The sequence below is a fragment of the Vanessa tameamea genome, chromosome 29 (genome assembly GCF_037043105.1).
Source record: "Vanessa tameamea isolate UH-Manoa-2023 chromosome 29, ilVanTame1 primary haplotype, whole genome shotgun sequence".
NCBI classification, from domain to species: Eukaryota; Metazoa; Arthropoda; class Insecta; order Lepidoptera; family Nymphalidae; genus Vanessa; species Vanessa tameamea.
In genome coordinates, this window is record NC_087337.1 from 5,320,392 (window position 1) to 5,344,269 (window position 23,878).

The 23,878-nt window shown below is 34.8% G+C and overlaps 2 protein-coding genes across 3 annotated transcripts in view; one reads left to right on the forward strand and one right to left on the reverse strand.

The window, feature by feature from the left end:
• Positions 1-473, forward strand: part of LOC113399237 (double-stranded RNA-specific editase Adar) — a 40,157-nt gene extending 39,684 nt beyond the window's left edge. For both annotated transcript variants that reach the window (XM_064219792.1, XM_064219793.1), the window contains one exon: positions 310-473. In XM_064219792.1, the coding sequence (XP_064075862.1) occupies positions 310-438 (129 nt within the window). In that variant the 3' untranslated portion in view covers positions 439-473. The remainder of the gene's footprint in view (positions 1-309) is intronic.
• A 6,986-nt stretch (positions 474-7,459) lies between these two features.
• Positions 7,460-23,878, reverse strand: part of LOC113402613 (uncharacterized) — a 32,035-nt gene continuing 15,616 nt past the window's right edge. The window contains exons 3-10 of the mRNA XM_064219860.1: positions 18,966-19,048; positions 18,570-18,698; positions 11,984-12,545; positions 10,601-10,728; positions 10,007-10,303; positions 9,064-9,207; positions 8,114-8,254; positions 7,460-7,676 (exon numbers count right to left, since the gene is read on the reverse strand). Coding sequence (XP_064075930.1) covers positions 7,504-7,676; positions 8,114-8,254; positions 9,064-9,207; positions 10,007-10,303; positions 10,601-10,728; positions 11,984-12,545; positions 18,570-18,698; positions 18,966-19,048 — 1,657 coding nt within the window. The 3' untranslated portion in view covers positions 7,460-7,503. The remainder of the gene's footprint in view (positions 7,677-8,113; positions 8,255-9,063; positions 9,208-10,006; positions 10,304-10,600; positions 10,729-11,983; positions 12,546-18,569; positions 18,699-18,965; positions 19,049-23,878) is intronic.

Sequence of the window (23,878 nt, forward strand, 5' to 3'; positions counted from 1 at the left end):
ACCACTAACCACCTGGTAGCCTGTTTTCCCGTTCACATATTAAAAAATGGTACTGGAAAATAAAAGGAAAGGTAAACTTCCTTTTAGCTTCTGGACATAAAACGTCTTTTCCTCTAAAGGTGATTTTAATGATGTTCCAATAGCAGCGTAATGGATTCATGAATAACATGTGTCAGAATTTCCACAGGCATAAGAAGATTTAGCACGAGATGTATAAATGTATATTACTATGTTCTGTTCAAACTAGTTTTAAAGAAGATATTGGTTTTGTAATAATATTAAAGTTATTTTTTTTTATTTTACACGCAGGTAGCTAAGAGATGCCTAACGGATGCATTCGAGCAAGCTCAGCTAGGTAGGTGGATAAAAAAACCGATTGAGCAGGATCAATTCCATTGCGAAATTCTTGGAGCGGACCCCGCCTTACTGTTCGCCTAGGCGGGTGGTACTCAGGGCTGTAACACTGTGCAGACAGATGCGGGATTTGATATAAACGTCAAAAATATAGCTCTTGATAATATGTTTAGTGTTAAAAACGAAAATGATAAAATTGATGATGAACTCAAAGCGGGATTTAGTCGTAACGATACTGAAACTAGTGTAAGCGTAGGTGATCTAGAGTCGAACAGAGATGTAGATATAGAAGTTGGTCCGCGTGAAGGAGATGAGGATAATAATCTAAATGCAGTTAAGGATAAGATTATTACTGATCGAGAAGTAAAGTTAGGAGCAAAAGTTAATAATGCAAGTAAATATTATAAAAATGTTTTGAGAGAAAACAATAATACAGCTTTAGGTCTTGTTGCCAGTAAAGATGATAAAACACATTCTGATATATTAAATAATAAACGTAAATCAGTTTTTAAATCTCATCTTGATACTGGTTTAGGTTTAATCAATAATGGTGAAAATTTACACGTTGATTTTGATTATTTAAATAAAAGAATACGCAAATTGGATATTAACTCTGACGCACAGAATGGAAATACGATGGAATCCTATTCAAATAAGATCAATGAAACAAATAAAAACTCTTTGAAATCGTTAATTAAACTCAATAACTCTAAAATTTATCATAATAATAATGAAAATTGCAAATTTGATGAAAATAATACCAAAACGGACAATATGTCGTCTAAAGATAAACCTATTATCAATAATGTGAACGATGTCAACAGCTTAAGAGAAGTAAACAATAACAGTGTTATTAATACATCACGAAGACTTAAATGCGTCTCGGGAAATGATAGTATAAGTTTCAATGAATCTAGTATCATTGATAAAGCGGTAGAAACAATTGCTAATAACCATTATGACGATAGACACAATAGAACAATTACAAATTGCCGATCGAAGGTTCTAGAAAGGAAACTGAACGTTTACAGAATATCTGATGAATTAAGAAATCGCACATACAATCAAGAACTACGAAAACCTATTAATTTTAAAGGCGGCGGAGATCGAACTGATTATAATATTGATTATAATTTCTTATCGAATACTGTTGATAATAATACCAAAAAAAATAATGATAGAAAGCTTAGTCATCTAGATATAGATTCGCTAGGCACTAAATCTAGAATTAATGATAGTGATTTAGAAGCTGATGCAAATTGTGATGTTTTTGACACTAAAGGGTGCACTAAATCTAGTGTAGCTAGAAGTTCACTTTTGCAAAGAAAATTAGCAATTTATAATAGGGTTAATTCAAAATGAAAGATGTGTCCAATGAAATGTGACACAGATGTCTTTAGTCTACCATTTGTCAGAAGACTGGCAATGTCGGTTCAAGAATGCCAATGAATGGGCGATAATTCCATCGACATTTATCGAGGGAGTGAATTTGAGACGTTAAATTCACGAATCTTAATCAATACGTCTCAGCGTTTAATACATATATAGTAGCATAATTATGTTTAATCACCAACTGCTAAATTAATAGAAGGGGGCAATAATACCCCCTAAAATTTTAAATAAAGAACTATATTTAACTAAGTCCCGCGTAATTATATATTTGTTTACCATTCGTCTGCACTGTGCTACTCGCCTTCGGGCTTCATCAATTTAGGCGACAGATAATATGTGTTACCGATATATAAAAATCGTTATAATATATTGAACGAGAGGGATAGCAACACGTGCTATTTCGCCCGCTCAAGTCTTCCGATTACGTCACAATCGTCACCGTTAAAAAAGAATGAGAAGGCAATAGTTTCAATTGTCATCTCATTTACGTAAATCTGTATAACCTATTCCAATCCAAATTTGTAAAAACACATACAAATCTTAGATATTTAAAGGCGCTCGGCTTTTGGCCGGACCCTCGCTGTCATCTTTGTCACTTATAGGATTAATTTCACTCATCACTCAACATTCCGGAAATAAATTTTGGTAGCGTTAGATTATAATGTTGTAATGTTTTACACGCGTTCGTACAGTAATTTTAAATTGTTAAATCGAATGATTAATTGGAATTCCAGTTATAGACGTCGGCGATCCTTTCGTGTGACACACGCCGCCATTACCGGCTGTTGTCCGGTGCCTTAGCGATATCAATCACCTAGCAGCGCTCCCCGTCAAACGTTTCACCAGAGCTTGACTCACCCTCGTTCCATAATCGAAACTATACAATTTAATTCGGGATAAATCAATTAGATGGCGCCGTATTTGGTGCTCGCCGTCATATTCGATACAAGATTTGTTCACTTAAACACTCGTATCAAATACAATTTTACTTCCGAAGTTATGATAACTTCGCCGTTACAAAACGCCACCTTTTCGAGAATCCATATTGAATGTCATAGATTATTCTAGATCGACCAATGACGTCGCGTCAATTCAAGGTCAAATGTTGTTTATAGACATCTAGAAATGTGACGTAATTCGTGACGTCACACGCTGAGGCGTGGCTTACTGCAGTTAATATGAACGTAGAGTTTAATATTATACGTTATAAAAATGAACTAGAACATGCACAATATTAATGTTTATCGTTTTAACATGTAAGAGGAACTTCAGTATTTTGTAAGTCGACTACCAAAGTGTTTTTGTTTTTCTTCTTAAATAAATATCCGATCCATTAAAGTTAAAATATTTAAGGTATACAGAGTTTGAGTTGATGTACTGAGTTTATTTTGTGTGGAATTTCGGCATAGTGTACAATGCTCTATCGTCGTGATAACTACATCGAAATAAACTTAGCAAAATATTTTTATACAATTTATGAAAGAAAAAAAGAAGGATAATCTAGCATCATTTGATCTCTCGTTAATACGGATTGAGACAGTTGTCCTTAAAGTAGTGAATTAAAATTTAAAATCAACTCAAATCCTAACCTAACCGTGGATGGGTTAGGTTTTCAATGACTTAATGAAGGTTATGTTTGATATAGATAATTTAGACCTTTTGAGGCTTAAAACTAAAACGGTATAAGTTTTTTGGGCTCCGTCAGCGCTTCAAACTCCGATACCCTATTGGCCATAATATGCTTTAAAAAGTTAGTAAATGTATGATTATAGGAATAATATATAAACGCTTTAAAAATCTAGAAAGAGTTTTAGGAATTAAGTGTGGTTTTGTCATATAAAATATTTGTTTTTTTTTTGTAAGGAAAAGTTAAAACCGTTTGTTATTTTTAGTTTTGCCGTTTTAGTTTTTATATTTATATATATTTTTTTTATTGTGTGATTATATACTTAGAATTAAGTGTTTTTGTGTGTCTGTTTTTTTTTTAATTAGTAGACTATAGACAATGTCCGTTTAAATTATTTTCTTATAAAACAACTACAATACACGCTTTCAATGAAAAACTTTAATATTATATCGAAATTAAAACTTTTTTAATAATATATTTGTGTTTTATTACATACACCTCTACGTAGTATAAAATAAAGTTGTCTTCGGTCTGTACGCTTAGATCTTTTAAACTACACAATGGATTTCAATACGGTTTGCATCAATAAACAGGAAGGTTTATATATAACAGACGACATTTTAGGTATAACAGAACATTGGCTTGTAAATTATCAGTTTATGTTCAACTTCAGTAGTCACCAGATGGCTAGTATGTTCAGTAGAAAAAAAGCCATACGTGGTGGCTCATTAATACTTATTAACAAAAATCTAAAATTTAAAGAACGTAAGGATGTTGTGAGCCTTTCTATTGAGCAGACTATTGAAATAGCCTGTGCAGAGCTTGAGCACGTCATTGTTGTATGCGTATACAGACCTCCTAGCGGGTTATATGAAGCATTTGAGAAAATATTGGAAAGTGCATTATTGAAATTATCTGGATCAAGTGAATATATTTTTATTTGTGCTTATTAAACTCATTAAATTCCTCTCCTAACGTTGCCGAATCATTATTAAAAAACAATGTGGAAGAATGTAATATTAGCTTTAAATTTAATACAGTAAGTGTAAATGATGTAATAAGTTTCTTCAGATCACTAGATATTAAGAAAACGGCCGATTTGTGGGGGATCTCTGTTAAGGTAGTCAATTCAATAATTGATGTAATCGCACCCTACCTTGTCACTATATTTAATAATTGTGTCCTTAGTGGCGTGTTTCCTGACCTCATGAAACACAGTAGAGTATTACCAATATTTAAGTCAGGTAGTACATCAGACCCCAACAACTATAGGCCCATCTCTGTACTACCAACTCTTAGCAAGATCTTTGTAAAGTTATTACTAAATCAAATGCTAGTACATTTTAACAATAACAAGTTGCTACACAAGAAACAATTTGGATTTACAAGGGGTCGCTTGACAACTGACGCTGGTGTTGAGCTCGTTAAAAATATTTACAAGGCCTGGGATGAGTCACAGGATGCCTTAGGGATATTTTGTGATTTATCTAAGGCCTTTGATTGTGTGCAACACGAAACTTTGGTCAGAAGCTACGTCATTATGGAATTAGGGACACTGCACTCAGTCTTCTGATTTCGTATCTGAGCAATCGGATTCAGAGGGTTGATGTAAATGGAAAGAGATCTCCCGGGTCTCTAGTTACTGTGAGGGTCCCTCAAGGATCAATTCTTGGACCATTTCTCTTCCTTGTTTATATAAATGACCTGCCACATCTCCTAGGTGATAAACTCGAGATAGTATTGTTTGCTGATGATACTTCTTTAATTTTTAAAATATTGAAAAAAAAAACATATATTGAAAGACGTCTTTTGTCTTTCAATATATGACGATGTGAACAATGCTCTCTCTGAAATAGTAAATTGATTTAGTGTTAATAATTTAATGTCAAATAGTAAAAAGACAAAATGTATTAAATTCACTACTCCCAATGTAAACTTTTAAACGGGGAAGCATTAGATGTTTTATAATCAACAGAGTTCTTTGGTATGACAATAGACTAAGCTCCAATGGGGCCCCCATATAAATAAATTGGCGAATAGACTCAGCTCTGCAGCCTATGCGGTAAAAAAAATTAGACTTTTGACTGATGTGGATACAGTTCGCCTTGTGTATTCTGCATGATGTCAATTGTGAACTCTCATAGATTTGCACCTCCATTTATTAAAAACCTCTTATTAGTATTCCCAGGGCAGGATCTACCATATAGCTTTTTCGGCTTCAGCCCAAGGCCCCGTGGATTCAAGGGGGCCCCAGCTATGTCAAGTCAAAGACAAAAATAGACGATAATGCGAAAGAATCCATAATTTTATTAAATTAAACAGATCGTATGGTTTGCAGCGCTGCGAGTCCTGCAATTAATCAAACCCATTCAATTAATTTAATTCAAGTCTACGTTGAGATATGTCTTAGATGGGCTCCTAATTAGTATTAGCCCAGGGCCCCCTAAACTTACGGTCCGACCCTAAGTATTCCATTCATAAATCTATATTTTCGAAAGAAGGCGAAAAAAAAGGTAGTCATAACTAACAATACTTTATTCAAATAATAATATAATATAATGCTTATAACTAAATAATAATTATTAGAGGTCATTATATACACACAATATTAAATTAATCATAAAAAAACGCAATGTCATAATTATATTTAAACGTATTCTTGAAAGTAAAATAATGGGAATTAAATTTCAAAATGCATTTTTTTAATTAACAATATTATTTATATTAATTGCAAAATGGTAACATTATATATTCATTTAAATTGTGTAATACGTATGTAAGGTTAAAAAATATAATACATCACCTTATTTTAATAATTACTTAATTAAAAAAAAAATACTTTTAGTATTCAAAGATCAAGGAATAAAACTGTAGTGCAGATATTTGTTAAAAAAAAAAGATTACTAATATAATTTGATCAATTCAAATTTTCTGAAAGAAATTCTTTAAAAGCTTTGATTATTTATTTATCTTGATAGACTGTTTAAAAAAATTCAACGAACAACAGTTTACTAAATAGTCCGTTTTTATAGCTACCACTTTACGCCGGTTTTAAGTGAGAGAGTGGTACTTCCCCGGGCGTGCCGGCCCATTCGACTGCAACCCGAAGGTATGCAGTGTGGCACTACCACTTTCAAAATCCGAACACTCGGACACTAGTAAAGTAAGTTTGGCGAGTGTCAAGCGTAGCTGTCACGCAAACCAAGAAATAAAACGTGTTAGTTCTTTTTTAGTGCGACACTATCTAGATATACAAATAATTTTAGTTTAAAAGTTATGTATTCATAATTAGAAAAATACTTCGAAGTATATTTTGTTATTTATAATAATAATCTTACATCGTTTCTTTTACGAACTTCTGTCAATTTTTACTTCGACTATCAATACGTGAGTGATCAAATAAAAATTTAATTAAATTAGTAGGCCGACTGAAAAACTCGCATATGATTCAACGCCCATAGACATTGGCACTTTAAGAAATATAAACCAAAACGCCACAACTTTGGAAACTAAGATGTTATGTCCCTTGTGTCTGTTACACTGACTCACCTTACAAACTGGAACTCAAAAATACTGAGTATTGCTGTTTGGCGGTAGAACATGTGTACATTAAATTAGTGTCTCTAGGGCATCAAATGGTATGTATTGTTTTATGATAGCCAGTACAAATAACTCGAAACTCACTGTAGAAAACGAGTATGAAATGTCAAAATATGATATGCGTCATTGAATATAATCATTAAACAATTTATAGGATACACGTAACAAAATGGCGTATCAGCGTAATTCAGTTGTCAAAATTTCACGAGTGAATTCACAGATAATAAAACCATATGGAATTAGTCTATTACATATTAAAAAATATTTAATATCGGTGTAAATAAAAATTAAAAACAAATGAATTTGAATATATTTTTGTATATGTCAATAGCTCAGTTCGGCTTGTGAGTGCTCACTGATACCAATATTTGAGTTTAGTTTTCGTCGAGATAATTAGAAAAACATTCCTAGCGTTTTGTTGTCATAAATAAATATTGTCATTTGTCAAATTGTGTACATATAAAAAATACATATGAGTTAAAAATTTAACAAAATATACATTTCGACTTTTATTGTAACAATATTTTTTATCACTGGCAATAAATTTCATTCGAATCGGATCTGTCCTTGTTTAGTCTGTGTTTACTGAGAGCTGCTTCGATCAAGGTCATTAATTCTTTATAGAGCAGACACTCTCTACTCGAAGGCTTGCAGATCTCTCTGTGATCGACAGAGACGCCGTATAGAGCTCCTATACCAGGATCTGAAATAATAAATATCAATATTTATTTAGATGTACACTGAGGTGAGAGTCGACAGTTTTAACACTTCTATATTGAATAAAAAAAAATTACTTTGACTTTGAGTCCAGGGCAGCAAAATTAGGGTGAGAAATAAAACTGCGTTTCTGATATTAAAAAAAGTATAATTATAGTTTTTTTTTTTTTAATTATGTATCAAAATTTTAAATATAGTTTCTATACGGCGTTTTTACAGTTCCCCAGGCCGGCGGTAACGTTGAACCCTTACAACTATATTATGCTAATCTACTGCAATAAGTATTCAGTCTCGTATGTTAACAGTTTGCTCACGTATTAAATACTGGATATCAAACATTCCCTACTGATAAACAGCCTTCTGGCGAGCTCTCATTATCACTTTTTGAGCGAGATAGCATCATGTCAGAGGGAGACAACATACCTGCCGAGTCTACACTGACTATTCTTAAGTAGAGGACAGACATGAGAGTGCGACTCGTCTCGACGAGGCTGCGGACGGCCGGCTGCGAGGACGACACAGCTCGCAGCCAGCGCTCTTGCAGACTGAGGACTAAACTACAATCTGAAAAAATGTTTCATTGAGTTTATTCATAAACACTAGCATTCCTGCCGCCATTCCACGCGGTCAAGATTTATACAGTAAATATTTTTAATGTTATCAATTCTTATGTTATTTGTCTTAAATAAATTTTATTATTTCAATTAACAGCCTTATTATTTGAGTCACCTTTACTTATAAATACAAATTGATTACGTGATTATCCAGTGATACTTGTATTCGAACCCACAATCGTCGCAAAACTACTAATTCTATAAGTGTAATCTTATATTTCATAATTCGCTAAACCTGCCCCACTTCTAGTCCCCTACTTTTAGACGCCAACTTTGATAATAACTTGCTTGAAGATCAGGTCGTTTTCTTAAAAAACTTGTCGCTGTTTTAGGCTGTTAGTTCTTTCCAAGCCGGTGAAAGATTTTTAATAAAGACCACCAGGTGTGATATCATAATATAGGAAGGACAAATGGGCCACCAGATGTTATGTGGTCACCACTGCCCATAGACACTGGCGCTGTAAGAAAATTGTAGCCATTCTCTACATAAACAATACCCCACCAAATTTGGAAACCAATACGCAACGTCCATTTCGTCTGTAGTTATAATAACTCTCCCTTAAACATAACACAACGATACTATTTGGCTTTGGAATATGTCGAGTGAGTGGTATCTACCCAGATGGGTTTATTTAGTAGATCGATTTTGTTATTCTTATTTATTACACATGACGAAAACCTTTATATTCTAGAAGGTACCATTTTATCCAGTATCAATGGACGAGCCAGCGTCAAGACAAATACAAGATAACAAATTACCTTTACAAATTTCCATGAGCTCAATGCTCCTGGCCGTGATGGGGGTTTTGATATCGGCGAGCGGCGACCCGCGGTGCGGGACGGAGTAAAACATGAAACCAGCGCTGTTGGTCCAGAGGCTTGCCTTCCTGATTAACTGGTCTTCTGAAACATTTGCTATTGATTTAAGACAAAATACCTCGAGGATCTCATTAGTTCACGAGTGTATATGGGGTCACGGGTGCACTTCGTATTCCATCACTGTCATACTCTGATGTGACAGCAATCTACATGATCTTCGTTCATGAGCAGGACCAATTAAATGGCTTTAGGTGCACACATCCAACTTCCAGACTTGGGGCTGTTACTGAGAATATTTCGACAGAATTACCGGATAACTTTCTATTAGCGCGACTTGTGGTTTGAACACAGAACTTCGGAATCCGCGGTCTGGATTTGGAAGTATAATTTGAAATTGATATAAGTAGTTAATTGCAAGCATGCTGTATTATAAATAAAGATCAACCAAGCACAATATAATAATAAATAAATTAATCTAGGGTTTGTTTATCTTTATTCCTTCTTTGATTAAAATAGGGTTTAAGCCATAAAGTTTCGTATACTGTATTCCAACCATAAGAGGAGAAAAGTCAAATAAACAACATTTGACAGCAAATTGACGCGATACCATTAGTCGAGAGCTCGATTAATCTATAATATTCACTATGGATTTTCGAAAAAATGTCGTTTTGAACGTCGACGAAACTGTTATCGAAATTTCGGAAGTAAAATTAAATTGGATACAAGTAGTTAAGTGTAATAGTGTTGTGTTATAAATAGAGATATATTAATCATAAACTCTTAGTGCACGATATAGCTGAGTTATTAACAAATCGCATGCAATACGTAAATCTCAGGTTTGTTTATATTTATTCCTACTTCCATTGCAATAGGCTGTACTTACTGTTATGTTCAGTGGCTTCGTTATCTTCAGCATTACTGTCTAATTCTAAATTATCTTTGTAACTATTATTTACTTCATTATTATTTAATATATCACTATTTAAAGCATTATCCATATCGGTGTCGTCCTTAGCGTTATCACAGTTCTTATCACAGTCTTCGTGTTCGTCTGTATTGTCTGCGTCGATGCAATGATTAATCCGATTGTCGTTTCTACCCTCGGTCGTGTATTGTTCGTTTTTAATATATTTCCTTATTATTCGATCGGCGTTTGTTAGTTTCAGGTGCGCGTCGTAAGCTTGAATGGAGAAAGATTACTTTAGAAATTTCGAGTTAAAGTTAATTATCTTTTGTCGTAGGTTTTTTAAATGTCATTGTAAGTTTGTTTGTCGCGTTATCGCGCTTCGACACAATCAGAGATCATGAAATTTTGTTGTATATGAAAGGAAACAGCAGTATCTTGTAAATAACATTTGATTAGCGTGATGGAAAATCTCCAATCCTGCTCAAATGAAGAGGAACTTTATGCCCAGCGGCATTTCAAGACTTTTATTTTTGTTGATCTGTCCTGATCTTGATCTTTTGTCCAACTCACCTTCACAGTAAATTTGTTTGATGAATAAACCACCCTTAGAATGACCGACCCAAACAATCGGACGTTCTCCCACCCCGAGGTCCAGCAGCTGTGAGATCATCTGATCAGCTCGATCGTGGAGTCGCAGTCTGAAACAGAATTCAAAGATGATTAGATGTCACTAAAATAGGAATGTATTTCATCGAAGTCTGATTTCGTATACGATTCGATAATTTAATATATTACAGTTTGACCCAACTTGGAACCTAAACTATTTAAATGCATTGTTGACTCCGTCCAGAACAAGAGCTTGTTGTAAGATTTAAAATAATCTAAAATTACATTAAATATTATTTAAAATTATAAGTAAATTAAATTAGGATAAGCTAATAGAAAATGAGCCAAATAGTAAGGGCGGTCATCTAACGGATGCCTTCGCTCATAGACATCATACTGTAAGAACTTTTTTTGCACATCAATCGTTCATTTTTGGTGGTAGGGATTTGTGCAAGCCCGTCTGGGTAGGTACCACCCACTCATCAGATATTCTACCGTCAAATAAGGTGATTGAGCCAATGTAGTCACAGGCTCAAGGTACATCACATCTTAGTTCTCAAGGTTGGTGGCGCATAGGTGATGTAAGGAATGGTTAATATTTCTGACAGCGCCTCTGTCTGTGGGCAGTGGTGACCACTTACCATCAGGTGGCCTACACACACACTTTGTAATAACTTTAACTAACTCTTTAACTTTATTTATATTAATTAAGAGTTTGTTTATTCTTTACTTGCTTATATAATACATGCTGTTATGGAAAAGTGGGTTCCTCTGACACGAGTATCTATCACGCTCACTAGAGAGACCCAACCTTAAATATACTGTGGTAAAGAATAAATAAATTGAAAAAAGAACTTTTAACTATACCTACCTACTGCTAAACTTGGAAACTAAAGAGTTATGTACCTTGTCTTTCAAATTGCACTAACTTGGAGTGAGTAACCCTTCAAACCGGATCAAAACAAAACAAAAAAATAGGAACTACCTATCCAGACGAGCCGAGAAGCTCCAGTGGTTAGAACGCGTGCATCTTAACCGATGATTTCGGGTTTAAACCCAGGCAAGCACCACTGAATTTTCACGTGCTTAATTTATGTTTATAATTCATCTCGTGCTCCGTGGTAAAGAAAAATATTGTGAGGATACCTGCATGTGTCTAATTTCAATTAAATTCGATCACATGTGTATTCCACCAACCCGCAATGGAGCAGCGTGGTGGAATATGCTCCATAACTTTCTCCTCAAAAAGGGAGAGGAGGCCTTCACCCAGCAGTGGACAATTTACAGGCTGCTAATGTAATCCAGACGAGCTTGCAGCAGGCGTTACCTTCGTAAAATGATTCTCACCTTTTAATCTCCCTGATCCAAAGCGGTCGCCATAAATACGGATCGCTGGTGTAATTGATTGATATCACTCTCGCACCGGGATGATCCACTCTGATCCAGTCTCTGGGCCAGCACGGGGAGTAGCACTCGTCACAGACGCACCCGCAGCCACGACACACGTCACCGATACACTTGCAGCTGGCTTTCATTTCCCTAGCGTCACTTTCGAACATGTCCTTAACGAACTGTGCTTGGGTTTCGTAATTTCCAATATTGACCTGTTCCAATAGTTTATTATTGTAGAACGTGTCGGCCGCGAAGTAATTATCCTGTGGTAGGACCTGATTACTTTTCTTATACGCGTTCGTGTTCAATCTTTCAGACGCCATTTTGTTTTTTGTTTGCTCGATTGTTCCGCCATTGTTTGTAGATTTTTTTGTGTCATCGTTTTCGTAACAATTCGTCGGTTCGGCGGGACATTTGCACGTCGGTCTGGAGTGCGGTCTTCTTAATGGCATTTTCGTCGGTAGCTTATCGTACTTGGACATCCATTCGCCCTGTCTCCAAGTGTTCCCTAATGATCCTGCGAGGCAATTAAAAAAATATTTAACGTGAACTAAATAACGGAAAATGATTTTACCTTGTTTTTTTATCTAGACTAGCTGCAGGACTTCCTCCACGTATATATTATACTTAAGCCCATAGGTGATCCATAGACACTCTTCAAAATCACACTTCTGTAGTATTATTGTAAAACAATAATTTAAAAGTATAATCTTACCTGTATCAAGAATTTATTTTAACCTGAACATATTGTTATTTGCGGATAAGGAACTACGAAACGTAGTCATTAGGGGTTCTTGCGAATATCACAACATATTGAAAAACAAAACCCAAATATGTCCGTCGGCTTGTACGCGATAAACTCAAAAACTAGCGAGCGACGTCGCAGTCATATTAATAAAATAAATTCGATATGGTATCAAAATCAAAATATAATTTATTCAAGTAGGCTTTTACAAGCACCTTTGAATCGTCATTTAACAAACTATTTAAAATGAAGCTACCACCGGTTCGGAATGTAGATTCTACCGAGAAGAACCGGCGAGAAACTCAGTAGTTACTCTTTTTCAACATTTAAAAATACAGTCATGTTAGTTAAATACAATTATATATGTATGTTATGTCTCCTGTCTAGAAGTCAACAAGCGTTAACTCCAAGCCTTTTTTGTCATCAATATAATCTTGTATCGAATAATACGCCTTCTTTACCGATATATTTTTAACAAATGACTTGAATCAATGAAACGGCAAAGTTAAAAATGTCTGTCGGTAAGTAAATCCAATTTTATAAATAAAAGTACAGTACATTGTCTATGAATGATTGCTCTAAATATAAAGTCGTATGCGCAATAAATACGTCCCACACATACTTTATAAAAACGTGCTGATACTTCGCTGAAGTTATTATGAAGCGCCATGTGTACGCACACAGAAGAGCACTTTTATTATTTGATTGTAAGCGCTCACCATCGCCCATAGACTATGAGTAAAATATATTATTCCTTACATCGCTAATGTGCAACCTCAGGAACTAAGACGTTACGTCCCTTGTAATTACATTGGCTCATTCAACCTTCAAATCGGAACACAATAATACTGAGTACAGCTGTTTGGCGGTATATCTGATGAGTGGGTGGTACCTACCCATTCGGGCTTGCACAGAGCCCTACCTAAGGACGCTCTCTCTCACCAATGGCTATACGTGCTGCCCGAGGTATGTTAGTACAAACTCTACATTTTTAGCTACTAAGACGTTCTGGACACAAAGAACCAAGAACATATATATTATCTAAGTATTTGAACGCAGAATGTTTTTTTTTTTAAATACTAAGAATGCCCCTTTATAAGGAGTTTAATCATATTCTGTTGGTATTGGAGACTCAATTCTGGGTTCAAAGCACCAATTAATTTTCATGCGCTTAGTATGTGTTCATAATTCATCTCGAGCTCGGCGAAAGGAAACATCGCGAGGAAACCTGCGTGTGTGTTATTTCAACGAAATTCTGCTCCATGCGAATGCAATCCGCATTGGAATATTCCCATAACCTTCTTCTCAAAGGGAGGGGAGACTACAGCTAGCCCAGCAGTGCGAAATTTACAGGCTGCTAATTTATTATACGTAGAAAAACTGGTACCAACGTGACATTTTCCACACTGTTAACGTGACATAAAGTTAATATTGGAACCCTTTAATTGACTTAGAACTCAGTGCATTCAGCCGTGGCATTGAGTTATTTCTGAGCACACTTAAGGCTTCTCGATTACGTCCAAGAGTATTCTCATTACACGTGTTACGTTACTTGTGGCCCGTCTCAATGGCAGGAGGATGTTGTGATGAACTAACTTTAGATTTTCATATTCTGTGCGATTCGCTAATAACTCTGCTATGTTATTTATAATTTTTTGTCGCCTGTGCCCCCCCCTTTTAGATTGCTCATTAGGTGTTAGGTATAAAAAGCCTATAATTAGTATCGTTGCTTAAGGCATGCTTCTACTGTATTCATTTAATAATGTTTATTGACGACCTCCGTGGTCGAGAAGTGTGTACACCGGTTTTCATGGGTACGCCGCTCCGAGGTCCCGGGTTCGATTCCCGGCCGAGTCGATGTAGAAAAAGTTCATTAGTTTTCTATGTTGTCTTGGGTCCGGGTGTTTGTGGTACCGTCGTTACTTCTGATTTTCCATAACACAAGTGCTTTAGCTACTCACATTGGGGTCAGAGTAATGTATGTGATGTTGTCCAATATTTATTTTTTATTTTTAACAATTAATTTAATGTCGACTGTATCACCATTCCCACCTATATTTTGCTCTTCTTCGTCAATTGGACTTAATATTTCAATTAAGACGCAGTTTGTACCGATTCAATCGATTAATTGCTCACACATTAGTTAGTTTCAAGTATGATAAGGCGACAACAGAAGAAAACCGCGCCCGGCCGATCAAAACAACTTGTCATAACGTGTTTCAATTAGGCTCCGCCCCTATCCGATATTATCCGAAACTTAATTTTCGGATTCGGTTACGGTTACGGATATTTTTAAAGCTGTTGATCATTTCCCTTAATTCTTTGGGCAGATACTGATGCACTATATGCTCTTGTTAATGTAATTGTAAATGGGCAAGCTACCTGATGGTGAGGAGGTGACCACCCATAAATATTGATCCTGTAAATATTAACCATTCCTTACATCACCAATCCGCCACCAACCTTGGGCGCTAAGATGTTATGTACGTTTTGTTTGTATTTATGTCTAACTCACCCTTCAAACCGGAACTCAACAATACTAAGTTTAATGCTTGGCGTTATATGTGATGAGTACTCTACTTAACACCAAGAAACACAATAAAGCCGAGCATATTTTGTCGTGCGTTTGTTTTCATGGAATCTCTCGCGTAATTAACGTTAATTCGTCTATTTTGATTCCAATTACGGCATTCAACGAGTTCATCCACATCCTTCTATTGTTGCATGACAACGACCCGCCAGTTCCAAACTAGACCTTAAGGCTTTCATTTTAGAAATCTTTTTGCAATGGTAACGTAATGATATTGTGCAAATGTATAAACTGGTTATGATAAATTCATATCCATGTATGTTCGTATGTCTGGTCGCACTAATCTAATAAATTAAAGGGGGGATTTTCATTAAACTGAAAAAAGACTGATTTATAAGAATGATATAAGTTTATAATTTAGAAATATTTAGTATTAAACTAATTACGATACGGTTATCTTCGTGAAACAAGAACGCTACTACACAATGGAGAGATTCTGGGTTACAATTTAAAAATGGCGATCCTTGCAATCCGTAAATTTGGAATGTGACTGCATTTCATTGGCACGATAAAATTTTAAATTATGTCTTATAGACGGACAGCACGTCTGTAGAGAAAACGTAATAACATAAAATATAAATTCTATTCCAACCATAAAAGGAAAAAATCGAAATGAACAACAGGATTTGCGAAAAAATGGCGTTTTGAACGTCGACGAAACTGTTATCGGAACTTTGGAAGTAAAATTAAAATGGATATAAGTAGTTAAGTGTAATAATGTCGTATTATAAATAAAGGTATATACATCATTAACTCCTAGCAGAACTTAATATAGCTGAGTTATTAGTAAATCGCGTGAATATGTAAATCTAAGGTTTGTTTATCTTTTTTCCTACCTCCATTGGAATAGGCTATAGGCATGTATATGTTTAAATTAGTTCATTTTATGATGATATTTGACGGTTTAATTAGAAACAATCTTACTGCCGGATATGGTGCGCATGCGCGGTGTATATCGATAAAGTCATATGACAATAGTTTGGAATTAGTCATATTAGGACTGATTGTTAAATCATCGAACAAATAGCGAATTATAAATAATAAATTTTCGCATTTTCAATGGTCATTCGTCTAGCTTGGGGTTATCAGTGAATTTTATTCGCCAACTTTAATATAAAATATATAATATAATAATAATATAAGGTTAAAGGACGTTTTAACATCACGGGAGTTTTTGGCGCCAAATGTAGACGAGTGACTTGCAGTTTACAATGAAACTAAATCAAAACAAAACCCGTCATAGGTTTCGAAATGAATAAAAAATCAGTTGAATAAACGTTAAGTTTCGCGGGCGACACACTAGTATATTATTACATAATCTGTGTATTTATACATCTGTCATCTCGTGTGACAGATCGCAAAAGCGCGGGAAAATGAGATATATAAATTGGCGCGCGATGAAGACAAATTAAATCAAATCAAATCAAAATATTGTTTATTCAATTAGGTTCAAAAAAGTACTTTTGAGTTTTGAACTAAATGTAAATCTACCTGATTAGAAAAATAGATTCTGCCGAGAAGAACCGGCACGAAACTCAGTAGTTATTCTTTTCCACCATTTTGAATACAGATTACATCAGTAAAGACCAATTACATTTTTTTTTATCTGACCGTCAAAGATTGTTATTGACCTAATAGACGAATCTAACAAATGAAAAATGGAATATTTTGTAATCTTTTATTATCTGATCTACGATAATTTATACAACGAACGAAGTATCGACTCTTATATACTTTATAAAATAAACATTGCCCAAGAACAATTGAGTCTTTAACCAACAATGAGCGCCAAGCTTGGCAAGCGCCATTTGTACCTATTCAAGCAGGTTACTTCTGAGTTGTCGTTTTAAATTTGCCGTTTCATAGATTCAAGTCATTTGTAAAAAATACATTGGTGAAGATGGCATATTATTTGATACAAGATTATACAAATTATAAAAAAGCGTCGAGTTAATGCTTGTCGACTTCCAGGCATAACGATGTAATTAACAATAATAATATTTATAATATGTATTTAACTAACATGACTGTATTTTTAGATGACTACTGAGTTTCTTGTCGGTTCTTCTCGGTAGAATCTACATTCCGAAACGGTGGTAGCTTCAGAAGTGCTTGTAAAAGCCTACTCGAAGAAAGTATATTTTGATTTTGATTTTGACAGGAAAATAGAATTGTCGATACATAACGCCATGATACTCATCAAAGTATACTTTATTCAAGTAATATTTTAGGACGGACAGTTTTGTATAGTAATTTTATAGAATTGTATTATAAATGAAGCTACTACCGGTTCGGAATGCAGATAGAAAAAGAGCCGGCAAGCAGCTCACAGTTAATACTCCTTTCCAAGATTTGATATATAAAGTTATGTCAGTTCATTACAATTATTTCTATATTCTGCCTAAAAGTCTACGAGTATTTTATCGTATAATCGTATCAATCTTGTGTTGAATGTAATAATAAAGTTTTAAGCAAAGTTAAAATATCTAGAGTCGGAAACTTGGCATTATTAATTCATCCTTACTTAGTAGGTACAACTTATTCAATATTAAATTTAAAAAGTTGATTGTAATATTCTCTAAATAATTATTAATTTCATAACACAACAAAGACTAATTTAATTTGGAATACGTTTCAAAACTATAAATTTTCGGCTAAAGATAGGCCGCCTTGGCCGGTACTGGGGCCAATATTGCATAGCCTTTGGTCTTTTCTGTAATTGTAACGTGCATGATCAATTTCATGATGATCGGTTCAGTAGTTAAGAGTAAAGAAAGAGTATATAAGGGGAAGTTTGAAAGTGGCACCGATAGCCGAGAAGTTATGTGGAAGGCGGCTGTCATGGTATGGGCATGTTATGCGGAGGAATGAGGAACATATTGTGAGGAAGGTCTCATGAACGTGGATGGATATAGAGGAAGGGGACGACCAATGAAAAGATGGATGGATTGTGTGAAAGATGATACGGCTGGAAAGATTGTTACTTGTGAGATGACGTCAGATAGGGAATTATGGAAGAAGATATGCTGCGACAGCATGCAAATTGGGATAAGGGCAGGAGGATGATATTTAAAAAGTTTAGAGTTATAGAAAATCATATTTGCATTGTAATAATATCCCAATATATATGTATCTAGGCAAAGCGAGTGTAATATAATTATTATAGCGGATCATAATTCGTGTGGATCATAGTGTATTTTTCTTACCATAAAGTCCATGGACGAATATGATATCTAGGGTCGGTTCGGCGGGCGTGTGTAAAACCAAACATTCCACTTTCGGCTCAGGGTGTAAATGATCTGAGCTCGCTGGTCGTGTTTTTGGAACCTTCGGCGCTGGAAATAAACGCGCTCGCTTAGATCTTTTAAGCTACGCAACCGATTTCAATGCGGTTTTCGTCAATGTACAGAGTGATTCAAGAGGAAGGTTTACATGTATAATACACGCAGAGAAAAGCAGAGAATTTCAACTTACCCAGCTCAGAAATAAAACAAGAATTTTTCTTCTCATGTTTGTTCTTTAATCCAAAATTTGCATATATAACTTTATTGTATCCGGGTGAAGTGACGTTTAGGTAGTCAGAAATATAATAATTTATTTACCTTTAATTGGGGGTATGGGTGCCGTTATAATTCTGTGCAGAATAACGGTAGCCGTACTCCAGAATGAGGAAACACACCAACGTCTGAAAGTAATAAATGAGTCAGCTTTTTAGTCTATGCTCAATTTGCTGGAGATTGTTTTAAAGCGCTTAATTTGCGCTTGAAATATTGCTTTCGGTTTCGAAGGTGAGCCAGTGTAACTACAGGCACAAGGGACATAACATCTTAGCTCCCAAGGTTGGAATGGTTAATATTTCTTACAGCGCCAATGTTTATGGGTAGTGTTAACTAACCATCAGGTGGTTCTTTCGTCTTTCCGCCTACCTATATTCATATGGAGGATCAGCGGAAGGATATTTAAAAATACCTAAGCACCCGCTTAGACGAACAATAATTTCCCCTGGGAATATTAAGTGTACAATTTACGCATGCTAAGTTTGCATAATCTATACAACTATATCATATCGAGTGTCTGTCTGTGACATAAAAATGACGGCATTTTTTTCATGTTAATATACAAAATAGTATTCGCATAACAAACTCTAACACAATCTTTATATATATGTTACTGTAAAATACGGTAAATCCCAAGATTTTCCGGTAAAACCTATGATTTACCAATTCTTAATGGTGAATGCCCAAAACGGTTTGTGATTCGAACTTTTGCCACCATTCACTTAGTAAATCTCAGGATTTACATTTAAGGCACGGTAAACGTTGAAAAAAATCATGTCATAAAGTGTTATAAAATAATATCCGAAATGAAAATAATTTAAATAGGTTAGGTTAGTTATTTCATGACTATCGTTTGATACCTTAGGTTTTGACTAATAGTTAATTGAAATAAGTGATTAAGAATTACTCATTGTTTTATTCTTAAAACCAACATCTACCAGCTGACATCGGTAAAACCTAGCATATGCTGAATTCGAATGGTAAAAGCCAGAAAAAATCGACCCGTTTTCAGAAATACTTACATTGACCAACTCATGTCGGTAAACCCTAAGTCTTATTCTTAAATCTTAGGATTTACCGTAGTTCGAACTTTTACAGTAACATATACATATATGTCCGCAAATAAAAACTATTTTAATTACGCTTAAAATGTATAACTTTTCGCACGTGTATATAAAAACCCATATCTTTTTTTATCTGTGACATTTATGTTTGACACAATTTGGAAGGAGGCATTAAGTTGACACTACTAGATATGTTTATCTGTGAGATTAAAATTATTTTTATTTTACAATTAATAAAAAAAAAACAACAACAACAATAATATATACTTAGAGAGCGTTCAGAAAATTTTAAACTTGAAGACTATAATAACTTTGAAAGCTAAATATATACCATGAACAATATAGCATATTAAATAATTAAGTTATGATTTATCACACGTTTTTTTTTTTTTTTAATTACTTGTTTTAATAAATTCTAATTTAACGGAGGTGAATTTGCGGGGCGCAGATTGACAATATTATAGTCACAACGCCATGAGTACATTCAAAAATGTATATTATTGGTTGGTTGGATCCTTTAGACAAAAAATGGACCAACTCTTCTGTCACCAGAGACTAAATAGTTGTATGCAACAGCAGATTAAAAATAAAATTGCAAGCAGGATAAACATAATTATTACGAGATTAATAATTAAGAGCCGAGATGGCCCAGTGGTTAGAACGCGTGCATCTTAACCGATGATTTCGGGTTCAAACCCAGGCGGGCACCACTGAATTTTCACGTGCTTTATTTGTGTTTATTATTCATCTCATGCTCGGCTGTGAAGGAAAACATCGTGAGGAAACCTGCATGTGTCTAATTTCAACGAAATTCTGCCACATGTGTATTCCACCAACCCGCATTGGAGCACCGTGATGGAATATGCTCCAAACCTTCTCCACAAAGGGAGAGGAGGCCTTAGCTCAGCAGTGGCAAATTTACAAGCCAATGTAACAATTTCTTCCCTTGTTCGTTTAAAATAAAAAATAAAAAACTGTTCAATTTGACAATCAATAAGTAAGTGTAATTGCCTTTATATTAAATGATTATTTCCATTTGATTCGATTCGAAAATGGTGTTGAAGTTATTTTCATCTCCTGTCACGTTGATTGCACTTCGCTACAAACAGAATAATGAGATCAATTGATTATGATTGCTGCCGTAACGCGCTTAGGATGCTGCCGGTTCTAGCAAACCGGTTTAACGTGCCACGGATGAAATATCGCTCTAAACTTTTCGTTTTTAAAGACGACCTAACTAACATTTTAATATGGTGTCACTTTTTCTGGATAGGTTTCACGCGCTCATCAGATATTCTACCGCCAAACAGCACTACTTGTTGTGTTTCGGTCTGAAGGTTGAGTGAGTGCTACAGGCACGAGGGATATAACATCTTAGTTCAGAACTTTGTGGCACAATGGCGGTGGAATGTATGGTTAATACTCCTTACAGCGCCATCGTCTATGGTGATCGGTTAACATCAGGTGATGTCACTTTGTAACAGAAGTCTTGATGTATTTAAAGTATGAGATAGATTTAGACAGAGCAATGTTAACTGACATTAGGCTGTTTTGTTTTTTCAATACAAAGACACTTCGATTGCTGAATAATATTGACGAAACAGATGATAGAGTTTCGAGTTAGTATTCTTTGATTTTTTTCGCACAGATACATTAAGTACCTAAATTGTTTATGATTATAGCATATACTATATCAAAATCTTAGCTTCCAAGGTTGTTGGTGGTATTCCATGTCAGGAATGGTAAACAATGGCGACAATGCCCATTTGCTCGTCCGCCTACCTACATCACACTGGCTCACTCACCCTTCAAACCGGAACACAACAATATTACGCAAACTACCCAAAGGGGCTTGCAAACCACCACCAATTAAACCTAGGAGACCGAGCTTTATGGGGGGGATTTTTACCCACTAAAGCAGGCAATACTACTAAAATCCACGCGTTCCTAACTGCTCTCATTATCAATCTTATCAAAGATTGAATAATAACTTGGTACGCAATTATAATTACACGTGGGACTCATACAATGTTGTACGTACCGTTATTGTCTCATTTAAATAATCGTAGATTAAATGACGATGTTTAGTCAAGTCATAGATTACTTAATGACTAGTGATGTCTCGCGGTTTTGACCGTGTTGAACTAATATTATATAGTACTAGTTGTCGTATGCGGTTTGCTAGTGATTTTGTTAAAAAAAAAAGAGGCGAGATGGCCCAGTGGTTAGAACGCGTGCATCTTAACCGATGATTTTGGGTGCAAAGCCAGATAAGCACCATAGAATTTTCACGTGCTTAATTTGTGTTTATAATTCATCTCGTGCTCGGCAATGAAGGAAAACATCGTGAGGAAACCTGCATGTGTCTAATTTCAACGAAATTCTGCCGCATGTGTATTTCACCAACCCGCATTGGAGCAGCGTGGTGGAATATGCTCCAAACCTTCCAGCAGCCCAGCAGTGGCAAATTTACAGGCTGTTAGTTAAAAAAATAACCTATGTCGTTCCTTGACGTTAAACTTGTTTCATACCAAATATCATGAAATTCGTTTCAACTTAATCTAAAACCTAACGATCAACCCCCAAAATGCGAGCGTTGCCATAGGCGACCACTAGTCAGCTTCCAGCGAAAAGAAACGGGAAGAAACTGAATAGTTGCTCTTTTTAAAACCAGATTTACAATAAGGTTAGTATTTACAATTACTGCTCTTGAACAGACCTGTTGGAGTTTAAATCCAAATCAAATCAAATCAATTTTATTCAAGTAAACTTCACATGAAGCGTTTTTGAATCGTCGTTATTAAAATACTACCACCGCTTCGGAAAGCAGCCTCCAGCGAGAAGAAACGGCAAGAATCTCGCATAGTTGCTCTTTTTATAATAATTAGTGTCCTGTGATGGAACCCGACCCTAAATGCAGACGTTTTTTTTTTCTAAAAAGTATTCTTTTAATGAATAATAAGATTGATTTATTAATTTAGTCTTAATAAACTTTTTAAATTTAGTAAATGGTAAATTGGTTACATTTCCCGGTATCTTATTATGTATGCGTATACCGTTGCCCGAAAACGTTCTCTGTACCGTATGCGAACGGAAAGTAGGGGTTACAAGTTTATTCTTATTTTTGTACTAATAGTATGTATATCAGCTTTTATGGAATACTTTTGTATATTGCATCTATATCCAAAAAGTATTATTTAAATGAGTTATAACATTAATTCATTAATTGTGTCTAAAAAATTTGTTTAATAGTTGATTATTAAAATTTTAAGGTATCTTATTATATATGCGTATACCATCGCCTAAAATCGTCTGTGCGAAGCGAAAAAAAAATACAATCTCGTTTTCTATTTCTTGTATATTTAATGAACATTCTTGTATATCTTTCCGTATGAACAGTATTATCATAAATATATTATGAAGCAGCCGTTAGCGTATTCCTAGAAATGTATCCTACATATCGCTACATAGTATGAAACAAAGTCGCTTCCCGCTGTCTGTCTGTTCCTGTATATGCTTAGGTCTTTGAAACTACGCAACGGATTTTGATATTGTTTTTAATAGATAGAGTGATTCAAGGGGAAGATTTACATATATAATTCATGCATAATATACTTAGAGAAACATTGATAATTTTTAAATTTTTTAAATTAACACATTTTTTTCACGCTTACATTGCAAATGCTCACTGAACCCTACGAGATAGATCAAAATAATGTACTGCAGTATTGAACACCTTAAAAAGGTCTTCAATAAAGTCTGCGATGATTTGAAATTGCATCTATATTAAATGCACAATTTATTAAACGTACTTAAATTGGATAAGGATTAATGCTGTGTTGCTTAAAATCGCTACGAAAATAACCTATACTATATTTTGCATGTATTATACAT